The sequence below is a fragment of the Calliphora vicina genome, chromosome 3, assembly GCF_958450345.1.
Source record: "Calliphora vicina chromosome 3, idCalVici1.1, whole genome shotgun sequence".
NCBI lineage: Eukaryota > Metazoa > Arthropoda > Insecta > Diptera > Calliphoridae > Calliphora > Calliphora vicina.
In genome coordinates, this window is record NC_088782.1 from 122,208,503 (window position 1) to 122,235,791 (window position 27,289).

At 32.1% G+C, this 27,289-nt stretch overlaps 3 protein-coding genes across 3 annotated transcripts; 1 reads left to right on the plus strand and 2 right to left on the minus strand.

Moving 5' to 3' along the window:
• Nucleotides 1–27,289, plus strand: gig (tuberin). The gene is made up of 17 exons (XM_065506193.1): nucleotides 1–161; nucleotides 227–354; nucleotides 414–665; nucleotides 727–863; nucleotides 926–1,100; nucleotides 16,270–16,476; nucleotides 16,541–16,691; nucleotides 16,803–17,536; nucleotides 17,607–17,868; nucleotides 17,991–18,434; nucleotides 18,492–18,691; nucleotides 18,761–19,050; nucleotides 23,943–26,058; nucleotides 26,126–26,269; nucleotides 26,632–26,802; nucleotides 26,870–26,965; nucleotides 27,026–27,289. The coding sequence occupies exons 1-17, from the start codon at nucleotides 89–91 to the stop codon at nucleotides 27,119–27,121; spliced, it is 5,676 nt and encodes a 1,891-aa protein (XP_065362265.1). The 5' UTR covers nucleotides 1–88; the 3' UTR covers nucleotides 27,122–27,289.
• On the minus strand, nucleotides 2,179–3,991 carry obst-J (obstructor-J). The gene is made up of 2 exons (XM_065506196.1): nucleotides 3,726–3,991; nucleotides 2,179–3,036 (listed from the first exon to the last, which is right to left on the minus strand). Exons 1-2 carry the CDS (start codon nucleotides 3,816–3,818, stop codon nucleotides 2,251–2,253), a joined length of 879 nt encoding a protein of 292 aa, XP_065362268.1. The 5' UTR covers nucleotides 3,819–3,991; the 3' UTR covers nucleotides 2,179–2,250.
• On the minus strand, nucleotides 9,356–10,820 carry LOC135955829 (ketohexokinase-like). The gene is made up of 2 exons (XM_065506195.1): nucleotides 10,682–10,820; nucleotides 9,356–10,370 (listed from the first exon to the last, which is right to left on the minus strand). Exon 2 carries the CDS (start codon nucleotides 10,368–10,370, stop codon nucleotides 9,429–9,431), a length of 942 nt encoding a protein of 313 aa, XP_065362267.1. The 5' UTR covers nucleotides 10,682–10,820; the 3' UTR covers nucleotides 9,356–9,428.

Below are 27,289 nucleotides of genomic sequence, written 5' to 3' on the forward strand. Positions count from 1 at the left end.
GCAGGTTTAAGCAGGTCTATTCCAACAAAAATAAACAACAGATTAATAAATAATTAACAAAAAAGGCTATTATTTAAACAATTTAATAATGAGCTCTAAAGATAAGGAATTGTCCAAGTCCAAGTTTAAGTCGTTTCTAAAAAATGCAAAAAATCCACCAGGTTTGTAATTTCATCACAGCTATTAAATAAATTTCATTAATAAAAACGAAATTGCAACAAATTAGGTTCCAATGACAGATGCCTGAGGCCAGAAATCGAATGGGAACTCAGGCCCGAACAGCCAGTGGCCCAAAGATGTAAAATATTAAAAGATCTAAGTGAGGTGCATTTACAGTCCTGCAATCTGGATGAGGCATGTTTTATCATAATTTATGTATAAATATTACTATAAGATTTTTGTTCTCCTTTTAGACCACCATTATAAAACTTTGGGATGTTACCAAAGATTTATTAGTGCCTACCAAATCCTCCGAATGCCGCCAGACTGCTTTGACTTTCTACAAACGTTTGATTTATACCCAATACAAGAATCTCACCTATATGCGTGAGCAGTTCTTTTTGGTCATACAAAATCATGAGGTGCCTGAAGATCTTAAACATAGATTGGAACTGTTGGATACTTTGACGGAAAATGGCAAGGATATTAAGAATCTAGAGGAAAAGGTATTTGTTTATTACATTTTTTTTTTAGAAAATTGTGTTTAGTTTTTATTTGTGTTTTTAGATAGGACGCTTTATGTTAATGTGGCTGCATGCCATTGAACAGGCCAATCTTCTGCGACCTTATTTAGATATGCTGGTCAATTTGATTAAATTTAATGCCGCTCATTTGGATAATGACATTATTATTGGTATAGTGCAGTAAGTTGTTTGTATTTTTAATAGTTTTTGTTTTTTATATTAATTATTCTTTGGATTTTTAGAAATGCCTGCAATTTAAGCTGTTCTGTTTCGGATGAAGACATTGGCTTACAATGTTTATCCATTTTGGAAATGGTTATGAGCTATACCATTTTTCCTAGTGATCCTTTGCCACTATTTGTTTTTACCTTATGTCGCACGGTTAATATTGGTCCATATTGTCATCCATCGTGGAAGGTAAGTGTTTAAGATTCATTATTTAGTTCTGTATAGATATATTACCTAAGTTCGGTGGCTATTTGCTGTCAATCAGCAGCTTCAGTTTCTGATAGTATTAATCAGATACCTCTAATTTGGAGGTATAACATTGAAACACCGCCGGGGTAAAATAAATAATGGTTGTAAAATAGATTTAAATAATGCCTTTGTTTATAGAGGCCATCTGTACTATCAACAAACATAACGAGCAATTACGGAGTCTTTCCTTTCGCCACCTTTTCTTCTCCACTTCATCCCCTTTCCAATGAACGTAACACAATAAATATATTTATGGGCATTAATTGTCCAAGCGACAAATTTTTATATATAAATATTTAGGATTGTTACAAATATGAGATTAAAACGCCTTAATTTGGCCTAAAACCACCTATTAACAGAATACTTATTATGTCAACCGCTTTTCAATATACCCTAGAGGTAAAAACCAGCATGTAAAATTTTAAAAAATGTTGACATGAAGAGAAATTTCATACAAATTTTTAATTGGCATCAAAACATTGATATCAAAACATTTGAGATCCAATTTACGATTTTTATGATTTAGTGATGTAAATAATGTGTCGATTACGGATGGCAACCGAACTTCAGTTGCGATGCCAGAGGGCAACCACAAATTTCTAGTTGCCATTTGCCAACAGAAAATGATGCTGCCAGTTGCCATCTGTAATACCATTTAGTTCCATTCTGGCATATTATAGAACATTTATTTGCTAAATAATTCCATTGTCTAATTAATTTTCTACAATATTTTTATTTTTATTTATTTAAATTCTTTTAACTGAATTCCAAACAATTTTTTTGCCTTTTGGAATAATTTACTTTCCACTATCAATCAAAATTGTCTAGCAAACATGCCAAAAAAGACAGATGGCCCTGCTTGCTGACTCAATTCTCTATAATTTATTAAATTAATAAATCACAACAATTCCCATTATTATAAAGATAAGATTAAGGATACAAATTTTTATTTATTAATAGATATGATCAATTTTTATTAAAAAAAAAACTTAAAACTAAAGTTAACTAAAATATACACTTTTATGAGGTTCTGCTTTAAAATACTGCAAGTATTCATTTTATTTAAAACTTAATAAATTTTGAAAATAATTTATTTTCTTGGAAATTCCTTAGAACATTTGTTTGTCTCATCAAGCACACAATACTTTTTATCACTGTCATAGTAAAAATCCTGGGGACAATGTTGGGTATAAAGCTGGCCATTGACACATATATAAAATGTATTACATTCCTTGGGGAATGTTTGAAAATGTATACCCTCTAAACCCAATTTTGCACAGGCAGATTCAACACCATTTTCCATTTTATTTAAATGGTTAACACCTAATTCCTCTTCCAATTCTGGTGTAATGGTGGGTTTCATTAGGCATACTCCATCCAGATCAGTTATACAGGTATTAAGCTGTACATTGTAATATTGACCCAAAGGACAATTTTCCAAAATGGCGGATTTTTCACGGCAAACATAATAGGTCTCACAGTTGTTTTTATTCTCCAAGACCGTGTGCTCTGGCATTAGGCAATTGCATTTCAATTCAGCATCATATGTAAAGGGCATACAGTGAGCTTGTTTAGCATTAAAATAATAGTTGGGAGGACAGTTTAGTTTTTGAAATTGTCCCTTAATACAAGCCTCAAAGATATAACAATCATCATTTACCGCTTGAATTGTGCCCTCAGAGCAAGTGGCTGGTTTGTTAGAATCACTAGAACAAGAAGAGCCGGGTACACAAGTGCGTGTTGTGGCATCGTAGTGGAAGTCGGGATCACAGTTGTATTCATAGGGCTTGTGATTGATGCAGATGTAGAATTTGTGGCAGTCATTGGGGTGGTCTAGCAGGGCTCCATTTGGTTTAGATTTGCAAAGGTTGTTGGGCTGGAAAAGGGAGAATAATAAAGTTGTTATTAGATAAATTTGGGGGATTTAAATATGTAGTGTGCTTATATATACAGCCCAATTATGAATAAAAAATTCCCCTGGAGTTTGTTCCCCGGGATAGTGTTTTTGGAGAGTAAAATTTTTTTTTTAAATTTCTCCAAAAACCAATTTGAAATGTTAAATTATTTGATAAATGTTCCGCTAAAAATTTTTAAAATAGCAAACAGTGCATAAAATTTTGAATGAATTTAATTTTTTTAAGATTTTAAAGAGCAATATTATTAACAATTTTGAGAGTAGAGATTAATAGCTGGCGAGATTTCAAAAAAATGTGGAGAATTTAAAAAATTTTAATTTTTTTTCTTAAATTATTGCTAAATTGTTATTTAATGCTAAAAACTACTTTCTTTAGTGCTTTTATCTAATTTTAAAAGTTTCCATAGTGTGGAGAGTTTTCTATAAAAAACAAATTAAAAAATTGTTGCTAAAAATTTTGTTTTTAAACCTTAAAAAGACTTTATTTAGTGTTTTGCTAAATGAAATAAAGTCTCCAAACTATGTAGAGATTTGTATTTTTGTTAAAACTCCAAAAAGCTTCAAAAAGTGGAGACTTTTCAAAGTATAGACATTTTAAATGAATTTCTATTTTAAAGAGTGTTTTTTTTTAAGTATTATTTAATGCTTACCTTTTGCTTAAGTGCCTCTGTATCCTCGCCTCTTACCAAATGATTTAAAGCCAAAAAAGCCAATAGCACATAAACTTGTTGTAGGAAATTCATGGCAATATTTGTTTTTATTTTAAAACTGTTTTTAATATTTCTTGTTTTATTTCAAAATGAAAACACTTAAATTTTTCGAGGCACAATTCTTTAATTATTGTAAAGATATTTTTTTAAATTTGTTTGTTTTTTGTTTCTTAACTATTTAATGGTTAATGTTCTTTTGTTAACGTTTCAATTTCAACTGTGTGGTGTTAACAATTTTGTGGCAGTTTATAAAGCTGTTAACAAATAAATTTTCAACTGCATATTAAAAACACAAAAAAATGCTTAACAAAATTTGATTATCAGCTTTGTTATCAGTGACGCTTATTGATTGCTAAAGGAACTATGTTTATATGTGTGAAGGTGTTTAGTTCCGATTTATTTTCTTCTTGTTATTGCTGTTATTAACTTTATTATTTTGTTTTTTTGGTTTAAACAAATTGGTTTTCAATGATGAATTTTTCTGTTTTGTAAATTGTTTTTTTACTATAATTAGGCTGTTATCTGTTGTTACCACCAAGTTTATTAACAAATACCAAACAACAACAAATCAATATATAATTTCTTAAGAATCTGTTAATAACAAATTGTTGTTTTTGTAGGTGAAACAATTTTAATCATATTCTGTGATTGATAAACCCTACACATTAATATTGTAAAATTTTGTGGGCAAATTAGGTTATTTATTGAATGTAAATATGACGCAGTATTTAAAAAAATATGTTTTTAAATTGAAAAATTGGAATAAGTTTCAATTGAAGCTAGCATTAGTTTAGTTTAAATAGCAGCTGTTTATATAGTCTTAGTTTAGCTGTAATAGTAGCTGCTTTCATAGTCTTATTTAGCTTCCATCATAAGTGTTTATATAGTCTTAGTTCAGCTTCATTCGCGGTTGCTTTTATGGTCTTATTTTAGCTTCATTCGTGATTGCTTTTATAATCATATTTTAGCTTCAATATTATGGCTTTATATAGTCTTACAATAACTCTAATGGTTAATATTTGTATGGCCTTAGTTAAGCTACAATAGTAGCTGTTTTTTTAGTCTTAGTTTAGCTGTAATAGCAGCTGCTTTTATAGCATTATTTAAGCTTCAATCGTAGCTACTTATATAGTCTTAAGTTAACTGCAATAGTAGCTGCTATTACAGCATTAGTTAAGCTACAATAGTAGCTGTTTTTTTAGTCTTAGTTTAGCTGTAATAGTAGCTGCTTTTATAGCCTTTTTTAAGCTTCAATCGTAGCTACTTATATAGTCTTAAGTTAGCTGCTATAGTAGCTGCTTTTTTAGTCTTAGTTTAGCTGTAATAGCAGCTGCTATTATAGCCTTATTTAAGCTTCAATCGTAGCTACTTATATAGTCTTAAGATAGCTGCAATAGTAGCTGCTGTTACAGCATTAGTTAAGCTACAATAGTAGCTGCTTTTTTAGTCGTAGTTTAGCTGTAATAGTAGCTGCTTTTATAGCCTTCATTAAGCTTCAATCGTAGCTACTTATATAGTCTTAATTTAGCTGCAATAGTAGCTGATTTTATAACCTTAGTTTTTATGCAACAGTATCTGCTTTAATAGTCTTAGTTTAACTGTAAGCTGCTTTTATTTTACTTCTTTTTTTGCACTTCAATAGTAGCTGTTTATACAGTCTTAGTTCAGCTGCAATTTATATAGTCTTAGCAGTCTTATTTATGTATATAGCAGTTCAGTTAGCTGCTAATTTTATAGTCATATTTTAGCTTCAATCGTAGTTGACTCTATAGCCTTAAATAAGCTTCAAACGTAGCTGTTTATATAGCTATTTGTATAGTGCTAGTTTAGCTTGAATCATATCTTTTTATATAGTTTTAATTAAACTTACTTAACAAATTATTTTTAAACTACCTTACTGTCCCTTCTAGTCGTATTGTATCGCCTCTAAATTTCTTTAATATTCATGTCTTTGTAATTAAGTTTTATTTGTTAAACGAACAACATTTCTTCAATACTTTCTTATCTCAGCATATTAACCAAATTAACTAGAAATCTTACTGCTTAACAAAAACAAATTATAATGGCATGTTTTATCGTAGCAAATAGTAAAATCAAAAATACTACAATTACTCATACAAAGAAATTAATATTGTTGCTTTGTTGTTTTCCTACCAAATTCCCCGTTTTCAAATAAGCACCTATTGGGACCGGGTGTTGTCAAAATGAAACCCCTTCAATAATTAAATCAAATTCTTATCATTTGCTTATAAATCTTCTTTATAAAATTTAAAACAGTTGTGAAAACAAGTGAAAGTATTATATTTTATGCACTACAAATTTCAAATATTTATTTAATTATCAATTTAATTTACTATATTGTGTTTGTCTCTTTGGCTAGAACATAGTCCAGCGTTTCATTTATCTATGGTACTTGAACTTGGACGGAAACAATTGACAACTCTTACTGTTACTAGTTAGTGAGAAATGCATAAAATGAAATATTATTTAATGTTTAAGGAATTTCTTTATCTAGAAACGTGTTTGAATAATTGGGTTTTTGGATTTTTTCTCAGGAATGAAAAGTTTTTCCCATGAAAGCAGTGGTTAAAATTTTTGAAATTGTTTGATAAACATTTAAAAGATTTGGGTTATTGTTCTAAAGAAGTGCGCACTTTTATTAGAAATCTAGTATAAAGCGGTTTTTATACCCTTCACCTTCGTGAGAAGGGTATATATAAGTTTGTCCTTCCGTTTGTAATTTCCACAATATAATTTTCCGACCCTATAAAGTATATATATTCTGGATCCTTATACATAGCGGAGTCGATTAAGCCATGCCTGTCTGTTGAAATCCATTTTCTGAAGATCCAAATCTTCCATAAATCTGTCAGACATGCTTTTGAGAAGTTTGCTATTTAAAATTAGCAAAATCGGTCCATAAATGGCTGAGATATGAGGAAAAAATCAGGACTACTTCGATTTTTGACCTATTTTTGACCTATATGTATCTGGATTACTAAGTCATTAATATAGACAATATGGATATCTAATGATAGATATTTCAAAGACCTTTGCAATGACGTATATAATACCATAGTAAGTTGGACCTACAATGGGTCAAAATCGGAAAAAATAATTTTTAACCCGAAATTTTTTAAAAAAATTAAAAAAAAACTTTGGAAAAAAAATTGTATTTACCTAAAAATATTTAAAATTTGTATTTTTTTTAACTTTTTATTTATTTATTGAATCTGCCTATATCATTAGGCCTAACAATAAGTGATTAAATCTTATAACTAAAATTAAAACTAATTGTAAAATTAAATGCATTGTTTGATGCATGGACCTCATCTTAGCGGGGTGGTTGTATTTTGAAGTATAATTTGGTGAAGGGTATATAAGATTCGGCACAGCCGAATATAGCTGTCTTACTTGTTGGCATTTAGATTGTTTATTTCCTTAACACAATTTTATATTAATCATCAAGATTAAATTAGTTTAGAATATTTCGTGAGAAAAAATGGTGACAGAGAGTATTGAAAACTATAAAAATATGTAGAATGGAAGACAAAATAAGACTATTAAGCAAATTATTGAAGCTAAACTAAGACTATATACAGCAATGATTGCAACCAAGACTATATAAACAGCTACGAATGAAGATAAACTAAGATTATTTAAACATAAATATAAACAGCTAAGATTGAAGTTAAACTAAGTCCATCCAACAGCTATGATTGAAGCTAAACTAAGACTATATAAGCAGCTACGAATGAAGTTAAACTAAGTCCATCAAACAGCAACGGTTGAAGCTAAACCAAGGCTATATAAACAGTTACGAATGAAGATAATCTAAGATTATTTAAACATAAATATAAACAGCTACGATTGAAGCTAAACTAAGTCCATCCAACAGCTATGATTGAAGCTAAACTAAGACTATATAAGCAGCTACGAATGAGGCTAAACAAAGTCCATCAAACCACAACGGTTGAAGCTAAGCCAAAACTATATAAACAGCTAAGATTGCAGCTAAACTAAGTTCATCCAACAGCTAATATAAGACTGTATGAACAGCTATGATTGAAGCTAAACTAAGACTATATAAGCAGCTACGAATGAGGTTAAACTAAGTCCATCAAACAGCAACGGTTGAAGCTAAACCAAGGCTATATAAACAGTTACGAATGAAGATAAACTAAGATTATTTAAACATAAATATAAACAGCTACGATTGAAGCTAAACAAAGTCCATCCAACAGCTATGATTGAAGCTAAGCTAAGACTATATAAGCAGCTACGAATGAAGTTAAACTAAGTCCATCAAACAGCAACGGTTGAAGCTAAACCAAGAATATATAAACAGATACGAATGAAGATAAACTAAGTCCATCCAACAGCTATGATTGAAGCTAAAATAGGACTATATGAGCAGCTACGAATGAGGCTATATAAACACCTACGATTGAAGCTAAACTAAGTCCATCCAACAGCTATGATTGAAGCTAAGCTAAGACTATATAAGCAGCTACGAATGAAGTTGAACTAAGTCCATCAAACCACAACGGTTGAAGATTAACCAAGACTATATAAATAGTTATGAATGAAGATAAACTAAGATTATTTTAACATAAATATAAACAGCTACGATTGAAGCTAAACTAAGTCCATCCAATAGCTATGATTGAAACTAAAATAGGACTATATAAGCAGCTACGAATAAGGCTATATAAACAGCTACGATTGAAGCTAAACTAAGTCCATCCAACAGCTATGATTGAAGCTAAGCTAAGACTATATAAGCAGCTACGAATGAAGTTAAACTAAGTCCATCAAACAGCAACGGTTGAAGCTAAACCAAGACTATATAAACAGATACGAATGAAGATAAACTAAGTCCATCCAACAGCTATGATTGAAGCTAAGATAGGACTATATAAGTAGCTACGAATGAGGCTATATAAACACCTACGATTGAAGCTAAACTAAGTCCATCCAACAGCTATGATTGAAGCTAAGCTAAGACTATATAAGCAGCTACGAATGAAGTTAAACTAAGTCCATCAAACAGCAACGGTTGAAGCTAAACCAAGACTATATAAACAGATACGAATGAAGATAAACTAAGTCCATCCAACAGCTATGATTGAAGCTAAAAAAGGACTATATAAGCAGCTACGAATGAGGCTATATAAACAGCTACGATGGAAGCTAAACTAAGTCCATCCAACAGCTATGATTGAAGCTAAAATAGGACTATATAAGCAGCTACGAATGAGGCTATATAAGAAGCTAAACTAAGACTGTATAAGCAGCTGCGAATGAGGCTAAACAAAGTCCATCAAACCACAACGGTTGAAGCTAAATCAAGACTATATAAACAGCTAAGATTGAAACTAAACTAAGACTATATAAGCAGCTACGAATGAGGCTAAACTAAGTCCATCAAACAGCAACGGTTGAAGATAAACCTAGACTTATAAACAGCTATAAATGGAGATAAACTAAGATTATTTAAACATAAATGCAGCTACGATTGAAGCTAGATACAAAGAATTTCCCCTAAATAATGTTTAGAATTATAAAAATTCTATTCATAGTTAAACAAAAAGTTAAAACTTATTTTTATTTTACATTTAAAACATATAACAATCTTGCATTTTACAATTTAAAATTCTCCACACAGTCATAGCCCCGATGTTGTATTTTAAATGCCGCCACATGATTTCCATAGTCCACAGACTCCTTTAAATTCTTATTTAAATTATTCATAGCATAAATAACAGCCGCCACAAATGTATCACCAGCACCCAAAGAATCAACAATATTTTCCACCGAAACAGCTGGCAAACTAAAGTAATCATTACTAAAACCATCTAAAGCATCCGAACACTCTGAGCCCCAGGGGCATATAATCATTTGCGAAGGCCAAGTTTCGCTTATATCTTTGGCCTTTAAATCACCTATGATACTCTGAGAACTATAGACAGCCTCTTTAGCACTTGACCAGCCCATATGTTGGGCTATATCTTTGCCCACAAACACCACATCTGCTCTCATGGCTAGAATATATAAATCCTTGTTAAGTTTCTCCAATTCCACAGATATTTTTATGTTATTCTCTTTATGCTTTCCATTATATTTTCTAATCATATCAATCATTTGTTTGGTTTCCTCCACATTGCGTCCCTCAAAATGTATCCAGCTATAATGGTGTAAATTTATTTTTTGAAAATCTTCAAATTTCAAAATCGGAAAACCAGTATTGGCATGAACTATGGTGCGGGTTCCTTGATTTTTCACTAAAATTACACTGGAAAATGGGGGATTCATTTCACTTTTGGGACAGTTTTTAAGCTCTATATTTCGTTGTTTACAATCTTCATAGAGAAACTGAAAGGCGACAGCTGAGGAAGTCATGCCTAAAAATTCACATTTCGCTCCTAGTTTACTGAGGACAGAGCAGTTATTCGAGGCATTGCCACCTCTTTGCCAATAGCCATCTAAACAACGTTTGTCGGTATCTTCTTGGGGATATTCAGCACACACGTGAATTATGTCCAAAACACACATGCCCACGCATAGTATACGTGGCTCCGACATCTGGAGAAATTGAAGGGGTGTTAGAAAAGGAGAGTTAAGAAAAAATAGTTAGAAAAATTTATTTTTTTTTTAGTGAGAGTGAGAAAAAATTAGCCTTAGATTTTTAAAAACATTAAAACTGGTCTAAATTGTTAAAATTTTAATCACAAATTAATGTTGTTTGTTTGTATACTTTTTGTTTAATGTTCAAACAATTTATTATTCAGTCTGGCTTTATGGTTTAATACACAGTTTAAGATTAAAGGTTTTTTTTTTAATTTGTTTTATAAAAACTTCACATTTATTTTGGTACAATTTCTTTAATGATTTACCTTAATTTTAAATCCCCTTCGTTGATCAAGATTTCTATTAACAGATTTAACACTTAGCTTAAGATTAAATGTTTTTAAATTTATATATATTTATTTGTTTAACAAAAATTTCACATTGCAAACTATTAATTTCTGGCGATCTTTTGTTTTTTCAACTTTTTGTGTTTTTACTTTTTATAATCTTATCAATAATTAGGTTTTTTTTAATAAATTAACAATAATAAACAGCTGTTGACAACTTGTTATGATCATTCACACTCTGGCTCTCTTAAATCACTCTTAATTTATTTTTAAGAGATAGTGTAGTGTTACCTGCTCATAAATTAAAACTAAATAAAGGGGGGACTATAATAACTTGGGGGAATTTTATTATTTTTAAATAGCTTTAAAATGGTTTGAATATAATAATTCTTAGGCAAAACTGCATTGAAATTTTTTCCTACTTTCCAACATAATGTAACTTTGATACCTATTGGGAATTATGATACTTTGCTATTAATTGGAAAATATGTCAATAATAGATATTTAGTTTAATGATATAAAGGTAATATTTTTTTCTTAACATAACGGACTTGTGGCAATTTTCAGTCCTTTATTAAATTATTTTAAAATGCATCGTAAGAAAAAGTGGTCACCAAGAGACTGAAATACTATATAAAGATCTGCGATTGAAGCTTAAATAAGACTATATAAACAGCTAGGAATGTAGCTAAACCAACACGTTTTAAACAGCTACAATTGAAGCTCAAGAAAGACTATATAAACAGTTACTAATCAAGCTACATAAACCGATTTGATTGAAGCTAAACGAAGACTATTTAAACAGCTAAGGACGGAGCAATAAAACTATATAAACAGCTCCGAATGAAGCTAAACGAAGACTATTTAAACATCTACAAATGAAGCTATAAATGGTGCTAAACAGCTACAATTGAAGTTCAAGAAAGACTATATAAACAGTTACGAATCAAGCTACATAAACCGATTTGATTGAAGCTAAACGAAGACTTAATGTATAAACACATACGAATGAAACTAGACGAAGACTATTTAAACAGCTAAGGCTGGAGCAAACATAAAACAATATAAACAGCTCCGAATGAAGCTAAACGAAGACTATTTAAACAGCTACAAATAAAGGTATAAATGGTGCTAAACAGCTACAATTGAAGCTCAAGAAAGACTATATAAACAATTACGAATCAAGCTACATAAACCGATTTGATTGAAGCTAAACGAAGACTATTTAAACAGCTACAAATGAAGCTATAAATGGAGCTATGGATGGAGCAATAAAACTATATAAACAGCTCCGTATAAGGCTAAATGAAGACTATTTAATCAGCTAAGGAATGAGCAAACCTTAAACTATATAAACAGCTATGAATGATGCTAAACGAAGACTTAAACATCTAAGGATGGAGCAAACCTAAAACTATATAAACAGTTACGGATGAAGCTAAATGAAGACTATTTAAACAGCTAAGAATGGAGTAAATCTAAAACTATATAAACAGCTACGAATGAAGCTAAACGAAGACAATATAAACAGCTACAAATGAAGCTAATCGCAACCCCAAAGGTAGGGTCACACATGACAAATATTTGACGAAAAAGACGTAACCACTAAATAAAATACATTTGAATTCATTTATTTATTTCAAAAACTTATTTTACTTAGTATGATTCAAAGCAAAAAATTTAGTTTTGTTTTATTTGATGCTGTTTGATCTTACAAAACACTTGTAAGAGTAAACACGTCAAACAAATTTGTGCTAAAAAAAGTGGTTACGCTTTTTTAAAACTATATAAACAGCTACGGATGAAGCTAAGCGAAGATTACAATTAAAATCATTTCCTGCTTGATTTGTGACTTTATAACAAATATTTAAGACTGCTTCGATCTAATTAACAATATTTCACGTTTCTTTTCGAGATCAGCGAACATATCTATATATTATATGTTCGCTGATCTCTTCCTTGGCTCGGCATTTGTGTTAAAATTTTCATTGTTTTTAGAAAGTTTAAGGATTATTGAAATACGAATGCATCTACAATATTACTGTTTGGTCCCGATTTTGGGCTGGACCATAAATCTTTTAAAATAGGGCTGATCTGTGAATGACGGCTACTAGTGCTGGATATCGCGACATGATAATAGAGTTATATTTACACATGAAAGGCAGTCTGTGATACAATTCTATTACAGCATGTGACACTTCCTGGTCGTGTACCCTTCTATTGTTTCGGTTATCAGGGACCGAATTACCGCATTCGATATCGAATAAAATCGATCGTAATTTTCTTATTTGAGATTACGGCATTCGATATGGAGCATGAAATTTAGTATATTTTGTTATAATTACGATATCGAAATTATTTATCGATACGATAGTTCATTCGATCACGAGTGCGGTAATTCGGCCCCAGAATTGGCTCCTTAGATCGTGTGATTTAACACCATTGTCTTTCTTTTAACCCATTTCGCTCCGCTGTTCGAATTTTCGAAAAGTAAACATAGAATTTTTCCAAAAAAATTTTATATGTGAAAAACGTGGAATTTATGAAAAAATTTGGTATGAATGTTAAGTCTCATCTTTTAGCAAATAAAAACCTATATCCCGACGTGACCATCCTCCTCCCCCTCGTTGCTAGGGGCAAATTTCTGCAATTACATTAAATTAAAAAAAGTGTCTAAAAATACAGTATTTAAATTAATTTTTAAAAATAGAAAAAAAAAATAAAATTAAAATAATAAACATGAGGAATTATTGCCAACATATGTAACTGTTTCATAAAACATAAAAACCATGATTTACATGCAAATGCGTGACATCACATATGTTTAAACTTAACTGTTCGAAATTTTGAACTGGCTTTTCTGGGAAAACGAAAAATTGGAAATTTTTTTTTGACCAGATATTTGCAATCAACAAGAAATTATTTTTTTAAAAAAATAAATAAAAATTTTATCTCGGTGCGAAATGGGTTAATGTGGTTATATGAAGTCAATGTTCTATGCCAACAATCCCACAACCACCCGAAGGAAGCAATTCAATGCTGCATCAACAGAATACAGACATATTTCAGCTTAATTTTAAGATTTTATTTCCATGTAGTTTCAAGTAAATTGGTTTTTTACTCATGGGAAATATTTTAAAATACATATATGGCAATCCTAAATGAGAGAGAGAAGAGAGTAGCTTTGAATGAATAAAGCTTTAATAATGTTAATCATAGATCAGAGACGGACAATTGGGTGTTAATGCACTTTTTAACCTGCGATGTATGTATTTAAGACTTTTTCTATATTTTAAATTTGTTTAAGCAACTCTTTTGTATTATATTTATACCATTCGACATAAGTTGGAAGGGTTTTTTATGTGTCATTATGTTTGTAATTTCTACATTTTTCATATGAGGATCGTAAGAGAGCCGCAACTCTTTTGTATTATTTTTATATGAGTGGCAATGGCATAAAAATATTTGTCATTATGTTTGTAATTTCTACATTTTTCATATGAGGATCGTTAGATCGATATAGTCATGTCTGTCTGTTAGTATGTATGTTTAAATCAACTTCCCGTTGCCCCTAAACAACTTACACACATGATATCAATATATCCGCTATAGACCCGGTTATGTTGCTATTTAAAATCGAAAATCGACCCACAAATGTCTGAGATATAAAGATCTATATCTGGATTACTAAGTTATTAATATAGACAATATGGATATCTAATGATAGATATTTCAAAGACCTTTGCAACGAAGTCGGACCTACAATGGGTCAAAATCAGGAATAATATTTTTAAACCCGAATTTTTTATCACAAATAAAATAAAAAAATTAAAAGAAAATAAAATTTTAAATATTTTTAGGTAAACAAAATTTAATTTTTTTGAAAAAAAAATTTTTCGATTGTTATTTTAAATTTTAAATTTTTTTTTTTTTTAAATTTAAAAAATTTTTTTTTTTTGAAAAAAAAAATTCGGGTTAAACATTTTTTTTTCCGATTTTGACCCATTGTAGGTCCAACTTACTATGGTCTTATATACGTTGCAAATGTCTTTGAAATATCTATCATTAGATATCCATATTGTCTATATTAATGCCTTAGTAATCCAGATATAGGTCAAAAATCGAGGTTGTCTTGGTTTTTTCCAAGAAATCAATTTTCTGAAGACCCCAGATATCTTCGGGATCCAAATCTTCAATAATTCTGTCAGACATGCTTTCGAGAAATTTCCTATTTAAAATCAGCAAAATCGGTCCACAAATGGCTGAGATGTGAGGAAAAAAACCAGGACAAAATCGATTTTTGACCTATATCTGGATTACTATAGACAATATGGATATCTATTGATAGATATTTCAAAGACCTTTGCAACGACGTATATAAGACCATATTAAGTTGGACCTACAATGGGTCAAAATCGGAAGAAATATTTTTTAACCCGAAATTTTTTTTTTACCAAAAAAAAAAAAATTTAAAAACAAAAAATATTTTTTAAATTTTTTAAAAAAATATTTTTTAAATTTACAAAAAAATTAAAATTTAAAAAAAAATACGAAAAAATTTTTTTTCCAAAAAATTAAAAAAACAACTTTTGAAAAAAAATTTGTTTACCTAAAAATAACGACGTATATAAGACCATAGTAAGTTGGACCTACAATGGGTCAAAATCGGAAATATATTTTTTAACCCGAAATTTTTTTTCACCTAAACAAAAATTTAAAAAACAAAAAAATTTTTTTAAAATTTTAAAACATTTTTTAAATTTTTTAAAAAAAATACGAAAAAAATTTTTTCCAAAAAAATTAAAAAAAAAAAACATGGAAAAAAAATGTCTACCTAAAAATATTTAAAATTTGTATACTTTGGTGAAGGGTATATAAGATTCGGCACAGCCGAATATAGCCCTCTTACTTGTTTAACTTGTGGTTCTCTTAAATCTATTTATATAAGTGTTATATTATTCTAAATTGTTTAAAACTATTAAATCATATTATTTACAAATTTTCTTTTAATTCGAATTCTTACTTAAAACACAAACTGTTTAGTACTTTTATTCTTAAATAAGTATCTTTTCGGTTAGGCTTTAGTACTATTTTAAGATTGAAATATTCCATCTCTGCTAAGCTTAAATTAAGCTTCTGTTAAAAGTTTTTAGAACAAGCTTTCTTAATACAATTTGATATACCCTACGTTAAGGAATATACTAAAAAAGTTAATGACAAGACTTAAATTCTGAATGCATATCGATCGAAATCTCAATAGAATTTCAAAGGAAATTTTTAATGGACAACGAATGCCGCTATTTGTTCCCTAGTTTAAATGAATGTTTAATTATATCATAGATCAGTTGAATGAGCTTAATTAATAAAATTTCGTATATACTAGTTAATAATATCAAATTCTGGTGATCGATATCGAAATCTCAATAGAATTTAAAAGGAAATTTTTAATAGACAACGAACATCGTTCGTGTTCCTGATTTTATGGAATGCTTTTTTAGAATGATCTTTATATAAGGACTTTATTATTGTTTATATTAAAATATTTAGAAAATTCTTATTTATTTTAGATCATGAAAAATCTCTTGGGCACCGAGCTGGGTTATCATTCCATGAAAATGATGTGCAACATTTTAAACGATCGCAATCTATATGAGGATAATTTTCTGCTAAGAGGTGCCGTTTTTCATTTGAATATGAATATTTTTGGTGCGCCCATGGTTTTTCAAGTGTCACCATTATTCTATGCCTCCATGGTGTTGAATAGTTTTTTGAGGGTAGGTTTGTTAAAATATTTAAAATAATTATGTGTTAATTTTCTTTAGTTACTTTAATTACTAGGCTCTGGATAGTCGTCATGTTAGTGTCACCTATGAGGTTATCATTGGCATACATATAGTGATTACGAAGTATAAATCGGAATTACCGGAAATTATCTGGGATCGTATATGTGATATAATGTCAGCCATTGTGGATAATATAGAGTATTATGGTGAGAACTTTTTTAAATATTGTGATTTTGTTTTTGGTAGTCCGTTGTAGCTGAATATTAAATTCTTCCTTGTTTTATTTGTTTTTAATCTTTAATACAATACATTTTCAGAGGGTTTTTCCACCACAACCAATGGCTTGCTGCAACTCAAAAGTCATTTCCATGACAACATCAGCTGCATTGAGAAACTTTTGGAGGATGACAAAACCAAAATTCTAGCCAACTATGAGCGTATTTATGATCTTATTGAACGTGTTGCAGAAAGTAGACCCGAAACTTCCGTCTTACTCTTAATCGATTACCGATCTTCGAAAATAACTGCCACTAGGCCAGAATGGTTACTGTTGCTTAACACCTTTGTGCAGCGTTTCTATAAAATGTCCAATACTCCCATACGTATTAAGGTTATACAGTCATTGGTTAATATTATGGATTTGAATCGTTCCTGCTATGAGGAGGAAATTTTAGAACGTGTTGTCATTCCCCTGTTTGCTCATATATGCAATGAAACCGATGTCCAGTTGAGAAGGGCCGTAGCAGATGCTTTGATAGATTTCACTCGGCACTGTGATACCAAACGTTGTGGGGAGTTATTGGATATATTGGAAAAGATCATAAATCGTCCCTATGAGCTGCACAAACAATATGGCACGGACATTAAGACCGAGCAAGAGATACAAGATGTCATAACCGCTGTAGACGGTTTAATAGAAGTGTTTGTTATAAAATTGTATCGTTTGCCCTCAAGTCATGCCATTAAAATATTCAATATATTAGTGGGCCACTTGGAGTTGCACTATCAGTATCCCAAAGTGTTTGATCAAGTCAATGTGGTTAGATATAAGGTATTTTGTTATTATTAAAAGGAAAATAAGATATTTTTTTGTTAAATTCATTTGATTTATTGTTAAATAGATATTTTGTTGGATGTTAAAGGCTCGAGCTAATGCTTCTTATCATATTGGTTATCCCGATCCCACCAATAATGATAGCATCAAGTTTAGCTATTATTTGGGCATTGATTCTAGTCTGCCGGTACATGATATTAGTCATCATCATCAACGCCATTCTATAATGTCCCAATCGAATCATGATGTTGTGCCAAATGCTCATTTTACCACGATTTCTATAAAAAGAGCTTGCGAGACTATTGTCAAGTGTTTGGAGAAGGATAGAGGTGAGTGTTACTGAAATTTAAGTAAGAAATATAAAATTTTAGGGGTCCAAACTGAGCTATGTCTTTAAAAAAAATGCAATAAATGGTTAATTTACTTAATTATCGTTTCCATCTCATCTTAGATTTTCAAATCTTCCAATTGGTCATCAAAGAACTTCCCAAAGTCATGCAAAACAAAGCTTTGATACAAGGCAACGATGTAGAATCCCTGGCAGCAGCTCTTTTCAAAACTATATCCGAGAGCAATAAAGCTCTACATGTGGTTTATAAATGTACCATAGATGAATTAAACTCTCTGGTTTTACCCGCCATAGCCGCACTCGTTATCTACCATCAACATCTACAGCCCTCCAATCAATATAAAATAATAGAAGTGCTTAAAATGGGCATCTCCAATATTGGCAGTGGTATAGCCACTATAGCTACAATATGCATAAATACCATGACTACTATCATATTGGAAATGCCGGAGGCCTTAATGCGTAAGCTGCCGGATATTTTACTGCAAATGTCGAAAATGTCCGATACACCGCCAGTGGCCATACCGGTATTGGATTTTTTGTCCAGTAAGTTATTGAATCACACAAAAATGTAAAGAAATTATAAAATTTTTTCTTTTCCAGTACTCAGCCGTTTATCTAATGATCTATGCACTAATTTTACTTCACGCCAGTATATGTATGTCTTTGCCATCTCTTTGCCCTACACCAAACCCCATCGTTATGATCATTATGTGGTTTCATTGGCTCATCATGTTATTGCTGGTTGGTTTTTGAAGTGTAAACTGGAGTTGAGAAGAAATTGTGTTAATTACATTATAAATGTAGGTCTTAACTTACAATCTTTAGTTTTAATTTAATTGATATTAAATTTATTTTTTATTTCTTTACAGTCTATACAATCAAATGCCAGCATGTTGTATGAGGACATTAATAATTTGACGCGTAATGTTCAACGTCAAGATTTCCAGAGTTTAAATGAAGACTCCTCGAATCGTAAGCGCAGTACCAGTTTAACCGAACGTGGTAGTCGTAATACTGCCGCCACGAATGCACGCAATCATTCCGAAATGCGTCCTCTGATGAATGAGGGTTTAAAATCGTTTCATGCTGAGCTGGCTGAGACATGTATTGATTTTTTGGCACGCCACACATTTTCGCCCTGTTCAGCTTTGCCGAAAAGGTAAGTAATTTGGAAGTGTAGTGAAAGGAATATGAGTTCTGTTTGTTAACAAATAACATAAATTTGTGATATTTTCGAGTTTCCATTACAATTAGTATTTTTAGCCTAGAAAACTCTGTCTATTCATATTCATAATATTGCACTGATTCGCCATCTAAGTAAAATATTAATAAATAATCCAAAAAAGGCCACAATTTAATACTAAAATTACAGAAAATATTTTCTAAGAAGTTACTAGTATCTCCCACAGTAGCCCCTTTCGCCGTTATACTCTACAGCAATAAAACGATAGAAATTCTTCAAAGACTACATAAAGATTTACAAAGACTACATAAATACCTACGAATGAAGATCTCAAAGACTACATAAAGACCTTCGAATGATGCTCGAAAATAATACAAATAAACTCACCAAAGACTATATAAAGACTTACGATTGAAGATCTACAAAGAGTACAAATAGACATATGATTGAAGATCTACAAAGACAACATAAAGACCTTCAAATGAAGCTCAATTTAGACCTACGATTGACACTCTTCAAAGAATACAAAAAGACATATGATTGAAGATCTACAAAGACAACATAAAGACCTTCAAATGAAGCTCAATTTAGACCTACGATTGACACTCTTCAAAGACTTCATAAAGACCTACGATTACACTCTTTAAAGTATACATGAAGATCTACGATTGACACTCTTTAAAGACTACATAAAGACCTACGATTGACACTCTTCAAAGACTACTTAAAGGCCTACGATTGACACTCTTCAAAGACTACATAAAGACCTACGATTGAAGACCTACAAAGACTACATAAAGAAATACGATTGACACTCTTCTAAAACTACATAAAGAAATACGATTGACACTCTTCAAAGACTACTTAAAGACCTACGATTGAAGACCTACAAAGACTACATAAAGAAATACGATTGACACTCTTTAAAGACTACATAAAGACCTACGATTGACACTCTCCAAAGACTACTTAAAGACCTACGATTGACACTCTTCAAAGACTACATAAAGACCTACGATTGACACTCTTCAAAGACTACTTAAAGGCCTACGATTGACACTCTTCAAAGACTACATAAAGACCTACGTTTGAAGACCTACAAAGACTACATAAAGAAATACGATTACCACTCTTCAAAGACTACATAAGGACCTACGATTGAAGACCTACAAAGACTACATAAAGAAATACGATTGACACTCTTCTAAGACTACATAAAGAAATACGATTGACACTCTTCAAAGACTACTTAAAGACATACGATTGACACTCTTCAAAGACTACTTAAAGGCCTACGATTGACACTCTTCAAAGACTACATAAAGACCTACGTTTGAAGACCTACAAAGACTACATAAAGAAATACGATTGCCACTCTTCAAAGACTACATAAAGACCTACGATTGAAGACCTACAAAGACTACATAAAGAAATACGATTGACACTCTTTAAAGACTACATAAAGACCTACGATTGACACTCTCCAAAGACTACTTAAAGACCTACGATTGACACTCTTCAAAGACTACATAAAGACCTACGATTGACACTCTTCAAAGACTACTTAAAGGCCTACGATTGACACTCTTCAAAGACTACATAAAGACCTACGTTTGAAGACCTACAAAGACTACATAAAGAAATACGATTACCACTCTTCAAAGACTACATAAAGACCTACGATTGAAGACCTACAAAGACTACATAAAGAAATACGATTGACACTCTTCTAAGACTACATAAAGAAATACGATTGACACTCTTCAAAGACTACTTAAAGACCTACGATTGACACTCTTCAAAGACTACTTAAAGGCCTACGATTGACACTCTTCAAAGACTACATAAAGACCTACGTTTGAAGACCTACAAAGACTACATAAAGAAATACGATTGCCACTCTTCAAAGACTACATAAAGACCTACGATTGAAGACCTACAAAGACTACATAAAGAAATACGATTGACACTCTTCTAAGACTACATAAAGAAATACGATTGACACTCTTTGAAGACTACATAAAGAAATACGATTGACACTCTTCAAAGACTACTTAAAGGCCTACGATTGAGCTATTCAAAGACTACATATGAACCCAAGATTGAGGCTCTTCAAAAACTGGGTACGAAGCTCACATTAGACAACATTAAGTCCTACGATTAAAGCTCTTCAAGGCTTCAACAATAGAAGCTCTACAAATAATAATATAATTTGCTGAATTCACAACAATTTGTATCGTGTATCTTGTATTAAATACAATTTTTGTTTATTAGTTTGTGAACACCCATTGTATATTGTATGAATGTTTTTGAAAGCATAGTATGTAAGGAGTGAGATCGAAAAATTCTTAACACACGTTTTTCATTACATTTTTTAACCCAAGTATTATTTGAATTTTTTTTTGATCAAGTTACCTTTGAAAAACATGTCAGTTATTATGTGTAATGTCAATTATATTAATTTTTTTGTTAATCTGATTAAAATGAGTGACCAGAAAAAAGTGCGTACTGAAATTATTAAATATTTTCAACAAAACCCAACTTGGTCTTACAAAAAGTTGGCCAAGCATACAAAGGTCTGCCGTCAAACTGTTTCCAATGTTATTAAACAGTACCGGGAGAACTTGTCAGTTGATAGAAAACCTGGTTCAGGTAGAAGGAATGGTCCACATGATGTTTCTAAAGCCAAAAAAATAGAACGCATTTTCAAAAGAGCTCCCAACACATCCGGTAGGAAAGCAGCCCGGTTAGCTCAGTGCTCGGACTATTTGGTACGAAAAGTTAAAGCTAATGCAGGTTTAAAAACATACAAGGCTCAAAAAGTTCCTGACAGGAACGCTACTAAAAATTTAGAGGCCAAAAACAGAGCACGGAAATTGAAGTCAAGTTTTATAAAAAAATATTCTTGCTGCATAATGGATGACGAAACGTATGTTCTGGCAGATTTTTCGCAACTTCCAGGTCAAAAATTTTATGTTGCTGATGCTCGAGGGAATGTTGAAGAAAAGTTTAGGACCCAAAAGCAGACAAAATTTCCCAGAAAGTTCTTGGTATGGCAAGCAATATGCAGTTGCGGCAAAAGAAGCCACTCATTTGTTACAACGGGCTCTATAAATACCGAAATTTACATCAAGGAATGTTTACAAAAAAGGCTGCTTCCATTCATAAGACTTCATAATGTGTCCACTTATTTTTGGCCTGACTTGGCATCCTGTCACTATGGCAAACAAGCCCTTGAGTGGTACAAGAACAATAATGTGGTATTTGTACCAAGAGAGGCAAATCCTCCAAACTGCCCGGAGCTAAGGCCAGTGGAGAGATATTGGGCTCTTGTTAAAAGAGAATTGAAGAGTACAAAAAAGGTGTCCAAAAGTGTGGTAGATTTTAAACGGAGATGGACTACATGTTCGAGCAAAGTGACAGAAAGCACTATAAAAACGTTAATGGAAGGGTTTCCGAAAAAGGTTCAAAATTTCATCACTAGTGATTAAAACTATAAAAATAATTTTTTTTGTAAATTGTAATAATAATTTCAATCAAATAAAAAAAAAATTAAAGCTGTAAGTTTAGTGGTTTCTTTTTTATAAACATATATGTATGTTAAGAATTTTTCGATCTCACTCCTTATAACAAGTAGACCGACTCTCATTTTTTCAAATTACTCTCTCACATATACGGGTACTATGTGTGCTCAGAGAAATTTATAGCTGTAAACCAATACAACTTTTTAAAAACATACAAAATAAAAGTGTATAAGTGTATTTAATTTTTGTATGAAAATTTCCAACAATAAGCTTACACTATTGTATTTGAATTCAATAATACACTCGATACAATGATACAAGGGGTTTTGTGAATTCAGCAATTCTTCGTTCGGCTTTTTATACCCATCACCTTCGTGAGAAGGGTATATATAAGTTTGCCATTCCGTTTGTAATTTCCACAATATAATTTTCCGACCCTATAAAGTATATATCGCAGATTATTACAGATATGCAACAAATGACAGTTGTCAAAAAAGTTTTCAATGGTTGTGATTTGCAGAGCGAGAGAAAAGATACAATTTTCAAAATTTGTGGTATATATATTCTGGATCCTTATAGATAGCTTAGTCGATAAGCCATGTCCGTCTGTCTGTCTGTTGAAATCAATTTTCTGAAGACCCCAGATATCTGGGATCCAAATCTTCAATAATCATGCTTTCGAGAAGTTTCCTATTTAAAATCAGCAAAATCGGTCCACAAATGGCTGAGATATGAGGAAAAAACCAGGACAACCTCGATTTTTGACCTATATCTGGATTACTAAGTCAGTAATATAAACAATATGGATATCTAATAATAGATATTTCAAAGACCTTTGCAACGACGTATATAAGACCATAGTAAATTGGACCTACAATGGATCAAAATCGGAAAAAAATGTTAACCCGAATTTTTTTTCACAAAAAAAAAAATTAAAAAACAAAAAAAAATTAAAATTAAAAAAAAATTAAAATTAAAAAAAAATTAAATTTTAAAATAACAATTCAAAAAAAAAAATTTTACAAAAAATTAAAAAAAAAAAATTTCGTTTACCCAAAAATATTTAAAATTTGGTGAAGGGTATATAAGATTCGGCACAGCTGAATATAGCTCTCTTACTTGTTAAATTTGCAATCATATTTCAACCATTTATAGGTCGATTTTCAAGTTTTCCAATTCAAATGATCTAGAAAATTGTGCAACTTTATTTGTATTCTTATTTTTACGGAGTAAAATCTATTCTTATGAAAAACATATTTATATAGTTTTGTTATAGAGTTATTTCTGTTTTAGAACACAATTTAGCTACACTTTTTTATAATTCGTAACATTGCTTTTATTTAGACTTCCCGCCGTGGAATATCTTTTGAAAGATGGCCACTCTCAGACTTGGTTAGTTGGCCATAATTTGGTAACCATTACCACTTCGGGCTGTCCTTCGGGACCAACACGTAATGGTCTGTGTGATCGTTGTTCTCAGCTGGGCAAAGCTTATACTTTAAGTCCTAAAAATAGCACCGATACAAATCCGGGTACCACACCCATATCACCGGAAATTAATCATACACAGGGAGCTCCCACCTATGAACACCGTTATACCAAAGTTTCGCTGCAGCATAGCAGCGGTAATGAGTCGGCAGGCAGCACTGATTTAACATCATCCTCTTCTTCGACTTCACACACCACACAACGGCAAACATCCAATAGTTCTACGGCTTCGCTAGAAGCATTATCTCGTCGTGGTTCCAATCCCGAAGCGGGTAGCACAGATTTGGGTGTGGGCAGTACAGCGGGAGGTGTGGGTGGCGGCAGTTGTACTTCTTTGTTGGGCAATTCCTTGTCTTCCTCTAGTGTCTGTGCTTCGCCCATATGTGTGCGTTCCTGTACCGCCTGGGCAGAAATATTAATACGTCGTCCTACCGGCAATATATCTTGGATCACACGCATACAAAATCCCTTATCAAATGATTGCTTTGGTTATGATGTACCCTTTAGCAGCATGGTTTCACTATTCTTGCCCACCCATCATGGTGGTGTCTTTGGGCCAGATTTCTTGCAGGCAGAAAATCTAGAAGAAGTTAATGCTGTATCTAAAGAAATTAAGGAAACCGTACAAAATGAGCCTCTTAAACACGAACTAAGCATGACAAAATCTCTGGAAGAGAAACCCAAAACTGTGACCAAGGCTAGAGCTTTACAAAGACAAGAGGAGATTTCTTCTTCGGTCCAGGCGGTGGCTGGTACACAGGCCATAGACATACCCAAAATGACAGCGTCGGGTAAAAGAGGTAAAGAGGCCTTGTGTGGCAGTGTTAGTGATGGTGAGGCCGATGAGGAATACTTGGCCATAGAGGGAGGACAAATGCGTGCACGCAAACCGGTGCGTAGAGTTAATTCCAGCCCGGAAATGTCTTCTAGCTGGCGCAACACTTTCCTTGCGAATAAACCGGCTCCCCTGTCACAGGAGACAGTGGCTGCTGTAGAGGCCAATTCGGAAACGGAATTGCATGCCCAGCATCAGCAACAACTGCAGCAGAAAAAGAAGAGTGTACAATACAGCAAGGTAAGCTGTGAGGCCATACCCGAGGAAATAGCGGGCTCTACACCACCTCAACAGGCCGGCAAATCCGATGGCACACTCAAAGCTCCCGAGGCCTTAACATTGCCGCCCAAACAATTATCAGCCGATGATGTTAGCCAGAAATCAACAACCGTACAGATGGCTGTGCAACAATCAGCTTCAGCCACTTCACTGAAATCTACCGGCACTGGTAATACAGGAGAAGAGAAAATTGTGGCCAAACCGCCCTTGTCTCCTGCACCAATACACTCACCACGCATGGAGAAATCGCATGCGCCCGCCATTAAATCCACTTCCTTTGGTTACCACCAAGGTCTGGCCAAATCCAGCAGTGGCGGCAATAACTCCAATATGTCCTCCTCCCAGGGAGGGCCCAATCAAAATAATGACTACAACAATGGCGAAATGCGTGGTCGCTCCAAAACAATTTCTGTGGTAAGAGAGGTAAATAATGGCAAAACCCGACCAACCACTACCGCGTTCGCCAGATATGGAGCCCCCAAACCCCAGCTTAATACCAAACTTTGCATGAATCCCAGTTTCGTGTTCATGCAATTGTATCACACCGGACAAATGCAGGTAACCGATGTGCCCATCAAAGTGCCTCCAGAACAAATGAGTGCTGTTAATTTGTTGGATTTGGCACCACCCTTTGAGACCCACAAAATTGGTGTTCTGTATGTGGGCCAAGGCCAGTGTAATAATGTGGTAGAGATATTGCGTAACTCGCATGGCAGTACCAGATATGTAGAGTTTTTACGCAGCATTGGCACTTTGGTTAGTTTGAAAGAGGCCGCACAAAATAATTTGTTTGTTACACTCGATACAGATGGAGCGGATGGTAAATTTACCTATATATGGAAAGATGATATAGTGCAGGTAATTAGGGGGAATGGCAATTTGTTTCTAACAATATATTAATAGTTTATTTTTTTTTGTTAATAAGGTAACTTTCCATGTGGCCACTTTAATGCCTACCAAACTGAACAGTGATCCCAATTGTAATGAGAAAAAGAAACACATTGGCAACGATTATGTTAATATTATATACAACGAAAGTGGTGAAGAATATAATCTCAGTACAATATCGGTAAGTAATTTAGAAGATCTTAAAATTTATTTAAACATTTTTCTGTAGAATATAAAAGTTATCGAAAACTTTTCTGTAGAATATAAAAGTTATCGAAAACTTTTCTATAGAAAATCAAAGATATTGATAACTTTTTTATAGAAAATCAAACTTATCGGTAACTTTTCTATACAAAATCAAAGTTATCGATAACTTTTCTATAGAAAATCAAAGTTATCGATATATATTCAACAATTATTTTATGTTTTCGCTCAATATCGTCAAGTCTTAAAAACTACTTGTTTATTTTAGCATGAGGAAAACAAAAAGTTTTCGTAAATATGTTTTTTGTAATAATTTTTCTTTTATCAAATCTATTTTAGGGTCAATTTAGTTATGCCTGTGTCATAGTAGAACCATTAGAGCTTAATACTAATCGTATTTATGTCAAGGCTCGTCCCGAAATTGCTGAGTTTGTATGTCATCCAGGACCGAAAATTGTGTCCGATAAAAGTGCTCCTCTGTTGGCCCGGCAATTGGCTTTGCATGCCAATGTAAGTTCAAAAAAAATATATATAAACAATACACACAAATATTTATAATTTATTCTACTATTAATAGCTGGCTTCTAATGTTTATCAAAGTCTACAAAAGAAAAATCCCTATGCTTCCAACTGGTTGGAAAGATTGCGCAGCATTAAACGTTTACGCACTAAGGTGAGTCTTTTTTTCTATTTTTCCTAAATATATTTAATTTATTTGTATGTGATATTTTAGCTTCTCGAAAATCAAACTCGTGGCGGTTCTACCGCTGCCAATGCCGATATTGACGATAAACAAAATACAAATCGTGATTTTTCAAAATACACTTAATTTAATAGTTTGGTTTTTCAATACGATACGTTTTTTTTTCTTCTTTTTCCAAATTAAACGCCGCTTTTGTTAAGTAGATTTTAAGTTGAATAATACATATAACGATATATACACAAAAACACGTATTTAACGAAAAAAAAATAAACGCTTTGTAGCTTTCTTAAAAAA